Here is a 12,154-nt window from a genome sequence, read left to right on the forward strand (position 1 = left end):
TGTCAGTCATCTTTAGCTTAGTACACTCCGTTGGTCCACCGTATCTGGATTCAACCATTCTGGTTCAGAACAATCTTATGTTGCTGCTGGTGTGGACCATGTGTCTAGGCTGCGGTGGGTCCCATCTGCACTGAACACATAGACCCCTTTCCTTGTCATTATTCCCAACACAGTGCAGCAGGACAACCATGTGCAGAGCACTGCACCGTATCAGGTATCACAAGTGATGCCAAGGCAATCTGAAGAATATGGAGGATGCCATAGGTAACAGGGAAGTCTTACACTATTTTATGTAAAGGACTTGAACATGCACATTTTACTATCTGCGTGGGGTCCCAGAAGAGATACCAAGGACACCTGTTTTATGCAGAACCATATGAAATGATCGATAGTGGATTTTTTAGTCTATAAAAATGGTGATTTCACAAAGTTCAAGATGATACTACTACTATTATTATTATTATTTGTAATACTGGGGGTTGAACTCAGGGACTTCACACTGAGCTACATCCCAGGCCTTTTATTTTATTTTGAGTCTGGGTATCACTAAGTTACTAAGTTGCCCGGGCTGGCCTAGAACTTGTGATCCTCCTGCCTCAGCCTCCCACAGTGCTGGGATTACAGGTGTGTGCCATCAGCCCGATATTATTATTGCTCTGCCATTCCCACTTTAACCATGCTGAGCTCCTTTTGCATCCCCAAATACACTTCTTCCTGGGGCTGACTTCTGCTCACCCTTGAGCCTCAGCTAAGATGCAGGAAACTATGCATAAACATGCAGACAGACTAGGTGAGGAGCTGAGCCACGCTCCTTCACAGCGGCATCAGGCATCAGTCAGCCTTCTCTGGACACGAATACCCACTTCCTTGTTCATCTTGCTAACCAGGGCCCAAGGGCTCTGAGTGGCTGTGCCCCCTGGCGGTTAGGGACCAAGCTCCACCTGCAGCCCAGAATGTGGACGTGCGCCATACATGCATTTCAGATGAAGGGGTTACGTTTCTGTACAGCGCTGAACCACAGCAAGACAGCTGCAGAAATGTTGGGATCAGTCTCAAAACAATTTTCTACTCATTTTCCACTTCAGAGAAGCCAATGCGTGAACTGGTGCTTAAAGCTGGAAACAATTCTTTCATGAGCTAGATGACAACTGTGAGAAATGAAGGATCAAGTGGTCCTTCTTCAGCTCAGGGGCCACATACACCGTGAGTGTCCCAGAGGAAATGCAGCTTCCTACATCTCTTTCACTTCTTTGGTCATGCAGCACCTACCACTGTCTTACAGAACTCATCGGGGGCAAATGCTGAGGTGCCGTCAGACGGCAGACTTGGCAAGCCCAGGAAAATGGACTACTCTGATTTCCTTTGTACCAATAAACTCTACAATAAAGTTGCCAAGTGTCCAGTTTACAAGCATCAAACTACAGCACAAAAGTATGGCAAGCGTAAGAAAATGTTTCTTAAAATAGAACTACGTGGCAGTCTTCCTAATACTTACATTCCTGGGATGACCTGTGTCGGAAGGTAAATCGTATATGGCAGCGTGTGACATCCTCTATAGCAATGAATACCTGAGTGACAGGAGGAGTTAATGGCAGAGACACACAGCAACTTGCACTCAAGGGTCATTTTATAGAATGAGGCCCAGTTTAATGAATTTATTTATTTTGACACAACATTGTATCTACTTATGAGGCACAATAGGATGTCTTGATTCATGTATATATTGTCCAGTCATCAAATCAGGGTAATATAACTCCATTTTAGACTTTTATCTTTTCTTTTTGAATTTTTATTAGTACATGTTTCTGGTACATACATGATGATTATATTCATCATAGAGCATTGATATATGTACATAATATCCTTTTTTTTTTTTTTGGTACCGGGAATAGAACTCGGGTCCTTCCGCTTGTGCAGCAGGCGGTGAAACCACTGAGCTAAAATTAATATCCTTTCTTTAGGGTGAGTATATTCAAAATTCTTGCTCCCAGATATTCTGAGATATACAACAATAATTAGTTTCAATTTTAGTGTCTTACTATGGCACAAATACAGGGTAAGACTGCTTTAAAGTTTCATTAACAGGAGATTAAGTCATTTTTAAGATAAAAGAATCTCAGATCAGCTCGGTGTTTATCTTAAATTCAGAGTATGGAGATATGACAAATTTCTAGTATTTTCTCATTTATGAAACAGTTAATACTTCCGAGGGAAAAGACCAGTACTTTGAGATCTACATAGGACCTTCCACACTGCAAGATACATATGATATGGTAATAATCAGGGTCTCGATCCAAAGGAAAAGAAAACAATGAGGCACAGAAGTGTTCTGCTGCTCAGATCCAGAGAGGGGACAGGGAAACAGAGCCACAGGGCAAGAGAAGGAGCAGCAGATGTGTGGGAAATAGTTCAAAAAACTATGGCATGATTATATAACGAAACAACTAGGCAAGCATCTAAGCACGTATTTCTGAAGAACTTACAATGCCTGAAATAAACAGCTTTAAAAAAACAATGAGTTTAAGGGCCAGGGATTTAGCTCAGTGGCTCTGCCGCCTGCCTCGCAAGCGCAAGGTCCCGAGTTCGATCCCCAGTACTCCACCCCCCCAAAAAAAAACCCCAAAACAAAAAAACAATATGAGTTTATATGAACAGCATCATTCAAAACATGAACTATAAGACTGTTGGAATAGTTGATTCAGAAGTGAGATGAGTGCCGTATTTTGGAGTAGGACTTTATTTTATTTTCAGTTTTCTATGAAGAGCTTCTATGACTCTAGCTGTCAGAAAGTGTGGGCTTGGCCTGAGGTTCAAAAGGAGGGCCTCCAGTTCAGGGTCTGACCCGGAGGAGCTCCAGGGCCTCGGGGTCTGTTCTTTGAAATGCAGTCACTGGGCCAGGAAGAGGGCTTTCTGCCCCTGCGTGTTCAGTCATGTGCAGAGCCACTGTGGGCCCACAGGAGGTGCCTGATCTGTGAAGCACTTGGGATTCTGTAAAACTCTTTTAAATTGAAAAGAAGCCCAGACAACTTGGGTAGGGGCCAAGGAGAAAGAAAGCATGTTAGGAAACTGCTTGCAGAGTGTGAAATTTCTGTTTGGGTCTGGAACATCCTGGCAGCCACTGCCTGATTCCTACAACCCTAAGTTTCTCTCTTCGGATTTCTATATGTTTATGAATACGTGTTCGTGAAGAGTTCTGGGTTTATGAAAAGTGGATGTTCCGATACAGAATGACAACTACCAATTCATTTAGCTTATCTAAAGCTTCAGAGTAAGGCTGGAATGATTTGGGAGTAAAAAGAAGATAGGGATGGTTTAACAGATGACACAAGCTATAATTGCAAATTCCTACCTTGACGGTCTCATACCAACAGGGCTGCTTGACTTGGTAGTAGACTACTGATTTGTATTCCGACATGCCTTCATATCCAGCCCCAGGATGAATTGCTTTCTTTGGATGGAAAGAAAAGATTTGGAGGGGATATACCATCTTGAAAATAAGAGTACTGCATATACTTCGCACGAGTCCCCGCTCCCAACATGTTTAGTGCACACCTTACGCTGGTATCTGTGAGCTGATGAATCACAGGGTGGGGTGGGGGGAACAGTAGGGCAGGACTGAATTTCTACCATTTTTTTCCAAGGGTCAAAGTATATAAATCTGGTAGCAGGTAAGGACCCAGCACCGTATGAATACTCCTCTCTCCTGTGATTTTTACTCTTTCTTCCACTCTAAAGCATACATTCTCTCTCCTCCCTCCTTTCTTGCCTTTCTTTGTGGTACTGAGAATTGAACCCAGTGCCTTCACACTGGGATATATCCCCAGGCCATCTTTTTGAGAGACAATTTTGCCAAGTTGCCCAGGCTAGGCTTGAATTAGCTATCCTCCTACCTCAGCCTCCCAGAGTGCTAGAATTATAGGCTGGCAACACCACACCTGGCTGTGCTCTGCTTCAAGGACTTGGTGTAATGGTTCGGCATGTTCACTCCAACTCAGGGCTGTACCTTTTCCTAGCAATGAATCACCCAGTTCAGGAGAACAAGGACTCGATGGAGATGCTTCCAAGTTGGTTAGAAAGCTATGAAATGAGCAACCAGGGGAGGATGTGCATTTGGACTCGTGAGGATCAAAAGCTGAATCCATGGCCCATAGCATTGTTTATCCCTGGCTTAGCAAATCTGTAGATCTGTTTCCTTCAAAGAGGGTAACATCCCTGGGGAAGAGGAGGACAGAAGCTCTTTGTGCCAGAACCAAGAGTTTGACTCTTGGATTCCACAGCAGGTAACTATGGCTCATCCATGAGCACCCAGGTTTCGGTGGAGGTGATGACCGCCCGCAGTGACCACTCCACCTTTCCTTCTCTTTAATGTCAGAATCCAGACCTCCCAGTCTTGTCTCCATGGTCTGTCTGCATAGGCAGAAAGCTGCCAGAGTTGGAGGCGTCGTGGACCGGAAGTCAGGACCCCTGGATCCATATGAGCTCTGCTTCCAACTCCCGTTTTTCCAGACAAAGGAATTTCTCTATTTGGGGCTGCAGATTCCTGATGATCAAGCCAGAGAGCAGTAGAGAGCTGACCTCTGCCCCAGGGCCCTTGGAGCTCGGCGGGCCCCCAGTGGGCAGGTCTCCCGGGGCTCCTCTGGCCCAGTTGAAAGCGAGGTGCCCGTCAAGGTGGTCGGGTATCTGTGCTACCCTGATCAGGCGCCAGAGGAAATGACTAAGCTCAAGAGTCACTGAAAATGCCCAAGAACCTGTGTCTCCAAGGCTTACCCCCGATCCTCAGTGAGGGAACTATTTCTTAGCCCAGGAGAAATAAGACTCTAAATGGCCTCGTTAGTAAAGATGACCCATGATAATCACAAATTTCACAGCTTTTATACTGTCTCCTTATGAACAACCAAACCCACCCCACTATGGCAAACAATTAAGAAGCCCAGCGTCTCTCTTGCTGTAAGCAGATCGTGACAGCGGCGGGGTTCCCGGGAGACACCACGTACCTCTAAGAGCTTTCCCTCCTCATCAAACACGGACATGGTCACCTCCACATTCTTGGGCGTCTTCTTTTTCCCTTTGTCAAACTCGCCATGGATCAGGGTGACGTAAACGTCATTGCGAACGTCCCCTGCAATGTGACACAGCTCATCTGTGAGCGGTGCTGAGAACAGCTGTTTTAGACTTTCCGGATGTATTGCAAAGTAAGCGATAAATCAGAATAAGCTATTCATTCAACAACAGTCTTTCACAGGTTTGTCTCTTTAGCTTCTTTTCCTGTCTACCATGATGTCTTTGAAATGTAGTGTTTATAACTGATAAGGTAGATACTATTTCTGAAAGGCCACAGTGTACCTTATATTTATTTAAATCAGCTTTTTTTTTATCTATGCCAGAGTAATTTCTGGTTTATTTTGTTAATCAGAAAGAAGTATTAAAATTAGTTAATAAACACGTTAACTCTCATAGTGAACAAAAGTTTAAATGTTACTGAGGTTCAGAGAAGACTGCTCGAACACATGAAAAGCATTTCACATTCCTGGGTGAGGACACAGTATTAAAAAATGACGACAACAACTGCAGTATATATACTGTCTTCCCATGTGAAAAACAAAACCTTTTAGCAATATGAGCAAACAGGGCTGCACAATTTGAGCACTTGCCATTTTTATCACTCCTCCCATTTGAAAAAAAAGATCTTGCCTATAGTTTTGGGGGAAGATAAAAGGGTGTGTGTGTTCATACAGTCCACTTGGAAATCTTCATTGCCATACTACCAGTGGATAAACTGGTAATTTGTGTCAGAAACCTTAAACGACACACAGCAATTCCAATGATAATATCACCCCAAAGTAGAGGCATGAGTCTTCCGGTCAACAACAGACTGCACATATGACAGTGGCCCCACAAGATGTGTTGCCTAGTGATGCTGTAGTTGTTTTAGTCTGCATACATTAAGTACATTCTTTGAGACTTGGGCCACATGAAATCCTCTAATGACACTTCCGGGAAGGTAAAACCATCGTTAGACAATGCATGATCATATTAAACATGTGGACAATTAGCTGGTTGAATACATTACGGCCTGGTCAGATGATGCAGTAACATTCACTTAAAAGAACTGACTGGGCCCCAGCTCTGTAGCAAGAACTGCGCTACGAGTTGGAAAGACAACAGTGAGGCACGGCCTCACTGAGCCTGAGGATCAGGTACATGAGTCACAGAGGAACACACGAGGGTGTCAGTGTGCACAGTCGCAATGGAGACAGGCAAGCTGAGGGTTCAAGATGTCCTTCAGAGGCAAAACTGGCCAGGCTTTACTGTGTGAGGGAAGGAACACAAGATGTCCAAGGTGACTTTCAGCTTGTTTGTGTAGCTGGGTGCGTGGGGGCGCCCTCCTCTGCGAGAAAACACAACGGAAGGGCACCAGCTCTACACTCACAGGAGCATGAGGCACGCAAGATGACACTGAGGAGGAATGAACCAATTAAAGAGGAGAGGGATCCAGGGAGGGGAAGGAAGAGTCTCCACTCAAGTCCTGAGGCAAGGAGTAAGTAGCCACACAGCCATGGAGTTCAAAGGAGTCTTGGTGGTGAAGACAGGGCAATGGCAATGGACAGAGGGGAGATGCAGACTGGCACAGAGGGAAGCCCTGTCAAGACACAGTGAGGAGATGGCTGCTCACAAGCCAAGAAGAAAGGCCTCATGGGAAACCAGCCAAGCAGACACCTTGACCTTGGACTTCCACCTCAGAACTGAGAGGATGAACTCCTGTTTTCATACCTTCTAGTCTGAGGTACTCTGTCACAGCAGCCCTAACAAACTCACACAGGGGCCAAGGACAGACACTGAGGAATACTGGAGCGAAGCGGAAGATGGCAATGAGGTGGCAGAGGATTCCTAGTCATGGCCCCAGGGGAGGGGAGAGAAAGACAAGCACAGGGTCACCAACAAGAGGGCAGAGGGTGCTTCAAAGAAGGAGAAGCTGACAGTGCCTCATACTGCTGAGAGGCTAGAGTGGATCAGGAGGCTGAAGACACCCGTCAGACTCAGCAACCCTGGGGGCGGCCACTCTGGAGAGGCTGGAGGGGAGATAATCAAATCCAAGGCCCTGCCTGTGAAGACGAGGGTGCAGAATGGGTGGTGCAGATGTGGCAGAGAAAAGCTAAAAGGTGGCCGAGTGCACGCACATGGGGATGGAAGGAAGGAGCTCCAGGCTGAGCGAGCATCAGCTCCACTTGGGTTCCTCAGACCTGGCTCACCCCAGGAACCCCCACGGCACCCTGATTCCGCCTGTTTCTCAAGTTATCCGAGTCCCTGACCGAAGGGCGCCGGCACCAGGAACCACTGTCCGAGACAGATTTTTAAAGCCCACTGCTGCCTGGGAACCAATCCTATTGATAAAAAACATCCCCACATTTTCTTTTCATTCCGGATTTCAAAAATAAACTCATCTTGTCAAAGTGATAAACTCTTCTACTTTTTCAGATTCCTGCCTTGCCTAGCAGTAAAGATACCTTTATTAGGGATTACCCATACTTATTTAACATCAAGAATACACAACATTTTCCCAGAACGTTGATGAATATGTAGCAGGGTGAAATGGCCCTGGAATGGATGAACTAAGATGTCAAAGAGCTACCTTGTCTTATGAGAGAAGAATAGATAATCCCCCTTTCATAACTTTCATTCATTCATTCCACAGATACTCATTTAATAACCATCACAGGTAGACAATATACGCCTCAACAAATCATTTCTGCCCATTAATTTCCCAAAGAAGGAATAAGATCTTGTATCACCCTAAAAGAACTAAAATCTTTATGTAGTAGATAACAAGTTGGTCTTCTAAAATTTTTCCTAACATGGTATGACTGGTTTTCTAGAAATTTTATTAATACTGTATTGATATCAATTAATATTAACACTGACAAAGTTCTTTGAGAGAATGATTTCCTTTTAAGACCATTGTGAAGATTAAGGAATACAGATGACCAACATGTGGTGACGAAAAGGTCAAGTTCAAGCAAAGACGTGCAGAATGCCTACCTTGTCACAGAATAAGGACTGCAGGAGCACAGAAGGAAGCTAAGGGTGTGGAGCACAGGGTCCTCTTGACCCTGAGCAGGACTCAGGAGCCCCCAGGGCTGGTGGCGCCCAAGGAGAAAAGGTACATGCAAACCAGGCACATGAGTCTCCTGGGCCAGGAACCTCAAGTGATCACTGGCACCCAGTGATGGACGTCCAGGGAAGGATTCGGGAAGGAAGTGTAGAGAACAGAGAGGGGAAAGCGTGTATGCAGGCAATGCTGAGATATATTTCCCAGGGTCTTCCTGGCACTGCCCACTGGGCAGCCTTTTAGGGTACTGCTATTCTGTATCTGCCACTGTTCTGGTGCAACTGAATGTAAATAACTGAGTCCTAGGGACTTGAATGGCCCCACCTGTCCTATCAGCAGGAACTCTGACATGAGGAGGAACAGACACAGGCGTCAAGGAAAGGGTTTACCTGGCAGTATTATTTCAGGAAAGCCCATTTTGCGGGCTATTGCTGTCGATCTGTCAACCAAGTGTGAGAAATTCTTCTGAACCTGGGTGAGGTCACCAGGCAACAGCTTCAAGGACACCCAAAGCCCTTTAAGGAAAGAAAAGATAAACTTTCAGTTCTCCGTTGATCTTGCTACCCTTTGCTACATACACACAGCAAGAAAAACATGAGTTGTGTGATAAAAACCAGGTCCCTTATTGTAAAGATCTAAATTGTCAATTGGGCATGGTGGTGCATCCCTGTAATGCCAGTACTCTGGGAGGCTGTGGCAGGAGGATCATGAGTTTGAACCTAGCCTAGGCAACTTAGTGATTTATGGAGATGCTACCTCAAAAATAAAAAAATTTAAAAAGGGCTGGGGATGTAGCTCAGTACCAAGGCCCTTGATTCAATCCCCAGTACTTCAAAAAAAACAAAAACAAAAATGTAAATTCTCCCCCAGTTAACTTATAATTTTAATGATATTCCCATCATATTCATAACAGGACTTCTTTAAGAATCTGCAGAGACGTGAATAGATCCTTACTTTGGGGATGCGTGGGGGTAGGGAAGGCAACCCTAGCAGATACCAAAATATGCAGGGAGAGGAGTGGTGAGAAAGATACACAAGTCACTGGAAGCAATGAGATTGAATACTGTAATATTTGGCAAAAGAGCCTAGACAAATCATGAAAAAGAAAACACTCAATTTCATTAAAATGCTGGTGTAATTTTCTTGCTATTTTAAAGCAGAATAAATTGAACTTCCCACCTGACACAGTCACTAAAATAAATTCCTACTAAATAAATAGCAAAAAAGACATGGGATTAGCTTGTAAACCCAGGACTCGGGAGGCTGAGGCAGGATTGCTGCAAGTTCAAGGCCACCCTGAAATACATAGGAAGACCCTGTCTTAAAAAAAAAAAAAAAAAATTTAGGGCCGGGGATTTAGCTCAGTGGTTTCGCCTCCTGCTACACAAGCGCAAAGACCAGAGTTCGATCCCTGGTACCAAAAAATAAAAAAATAAAAAAAAATAAAATAAAAAAGAAATTAAAAGAAGTGTATAGTTATTAAATCAAAATGAACAACTTTTCAAAAAAAAGAACAATTTTTCAAAGTAGAGAAGAAAAGCAAAAGAATTATCCATATACAAACAAGTTTTGATATACATAAAAATGTAAAAAAGTACAAAATGGTGAGATACTTGTAAGAAATTATGAATGTATAGCCATTAAAATAAAAGTTCTACCAAATAAACGGGGCATAAAGAAAATTCACAAGGAAATATAAAAAGTTAATAATTATATAGCTAAACAAAAGCTAGAAAAATGAGTCTTAAATAAGAGAAGATTGTTATCTTCATGATATAAAAAGCTCATAAAGGGGCCGGGGATTTAGCTCAGTGGTTTTGCCTCCTGCTGCACAAGTGCAAGGACTGGAGTTCAATCCCCAGTACCAAAAAAACCCACAAAAAACATAAAATCTGAGATGTGAAATTCATGATACGTACGTACATGTGTGTGTGTGAACTCATGAGTACAGGGGAAGGCTAGAAATTCATCTTCAAACTGCTTATTAAAATGCAAGAGGAGGGCCCGGCATTTAGCTCAGGGTTCCACCGCCTGCCTCGCAAGCACAAGGACCCGAGTTTGATCCCCGGTACCAAAAAAAAAAGAATGCAAGAGGACCATGGAGTCTTCTCACCAACACGTTAGTACAGATTTTTAAATGTCAGTTCACAAAGCAGGCAAGAGCCCAAGAATGAGCGCTCCGGCCTGGTGCCTGGTCCCCGCTGGGAGAGACCCCAGGTTAGCAATCTGGCAACACGGATGTCTTTGGGATAAGTTTGTTTCTGCCATGTGACTCAGAAATCCACTTCCGGAGTTTTCTTGGGGAATTAATCTCCTAATATAGGAAAAGCTTCACTATAAAGACAGTCATTACAGATTCATTTGAACGTACAATGGTGACAAATTAGAGCACTTAAATGTTTATCTAGTCGACTTAAATCTGTTAAATAAAAATTACAGGAGATGATTGTTGTGGACTAAGCTAAAAGACCAGGCTAAAAGTCGAAGCATAGTCAACCATGTCAAAGCTCTACGTTAGCAAAAGAAAACTTACCTGTTACCTGGGTCTCAGAGAAATCAGGACTAGAGAGGTAATAGCTAAATTTCTCAAACTGGCCAGTTTTGATTGGTGTGATAATGACATTTCCTCTAGTTTCATCCTTACAAAAAAAGGTAACCTGGTGTTGAAAATACCAATCAGGTATTTACCTTCTGTTCTATGTCTCTGTGATCACCTTCTAGGAAAAGGAACTTTGAAACGACCACTCACTTTTTTTGTTCTGTTTTTTCCAGCCTCTGTCTAAAGAATCAACCTGGGCTGGGGATTTAGCTCAGTGGCACCGTGCCTGGCTCACAAGACCAAGGTCCTGAGTTCAATCCCCGGTACCAAAAAGAAAAAAAAATAATAAAATAAATAAATAAATAAAAATTAAAAATCAACCTTTCCCACTCAGCCCAACAGAACACTTATTCTATTTTACTGAATAAAATGGTGCCTGATTCTAAAGACAAAATGAAGCAAAAATATTAAGATGCAAAAAAAATCTTTAAATTGTTGTAACTTTATTTTTTCTTTTTGACAAATTTAATCAATAAAATATTAATGGAACTGCAAAAAAAATTGGTAAAGAACAGAAAAAAACATTTGAAAAGTGCTTGTTTTATTGTTCTGTAGCAAGAAAGAAATACTGTTTTTTGTTTTTTGGGGTTTTTTTGAGACAGGGTCTTGCTATGTAGTCCAGGCTGGCTTTGACTCATGGGGATCCTCCTGTCTCACCCTTCCAAGTGCTGGGGTCTCAGGCATGCACTACCATGCCCGGCACAGAAAAAACAAATCATACGTACATAACAATCTATTTAGTATAAGCATTTTCTACTCTAACTAAAAGTATATTCTTAGGTAAAGACCTCCAAGAAAATAAATGTGTTTAGTTATTTGTTTACAGATTCTTTATTGCTCACGTCTTTCCCACTCAGGATACTTGTGTACACATCAGAAACTAAATTTACTGAAAATAATGTATTATCCGACTGCTGACTTTTCAAACAACAGCTACAGGGTAGTGAAAAAAAAAAGTGACTCAATCTTCAAAATGTGGTCACTATCTTGGTATTTCAATTTTAAAATTTTGACTCTTTTTGTTATCATTTGTGTTTAATATGAGCTTCCAAAAGCAGAACTTCTTCTAGTTAAAACTCTGTCAACAGAACAATACAAAAAATATAAGAAAAGAAAAAAGCTTTGTCAGGTTCCCTCTTGTTTTCTATTAACACACGACATCCCTTGGTATTACTTTGCTCTTCTCCTCCCGGTTTTTAAGAAATGTTGAGGAACACACTCACTCAGAGAGTGGAATACAGTTACTCCTGAATCTCTTTTTCCTTTGTGCGTTTACTTAAGAGTCAAAGCTGCGAATGTAGGACAGGAGAAGACAGACGAGATAAACAGGGGCTCCAAGCATTCCCAATCCACGTGTGATGCATCCCCGCCTTCCGCAGGGTGAGGGATCACAGGTGGGTGGTCCCCCAGGCTGTCTTATCAGGGAGAGACAGGGAAAGGGTGGGTCC

General features: G+C 43.1%; 1 protein-coding gene across 2 annotated transcripts in view; it reads right to left on the reverse strand.

The window, feature by feature from the left end:
• The window catches only part of Dock5 (dedicator of cytokinesis 5), a 185,591-nt gene that overhangs the window by 73,657 nt on the left and 99,780 nt on the right, over window positions 1-12,154 (reverse strand). For both annotated transcript variants that reach the window (XM_004848358.3, XM_087216792.1), the window contains exons 13-16: window positions 8,497-8,622; window positions 4,995-5,119; window positions 3,350-3,448; window positions 1,496-1,568 (exon numbers count right to left, since the gene is read on the reverse strand). In XM_004848358.3, coding sequence (XP_004848415.2) covers window positions 1,496-1,568; window positions 3,350-3,448; window positions 4,995-5,119; window positions 8,497-8,622 — 423 coding nt within the window. The remainder of the gene's footprint in view (window positions 1-1,495; window positions 1,569-3,349; window positions 3,449-4,994; window positions 5,120-8,496; window positions 8,623-12,154) is intronic.

The sequence above is a fragment of the Heterocephalus glaber genome, unplaced genomic scaffold, assembly GCF_053883595.1.
Source record: "Heterocephalus glaber isolate CG9 unplaced genomic scaffold, H.glaber_assembly_v1.0 deba00001460, whole genome shotgun sequence".
Classification (NCBI taxonomy): domain Eukaryota; kingdom Metazoa; phylum Chordata; class Mammalia; order Rodentia; family Bathyergidae; genus Heterocephalus; species Heterocephalus glaber.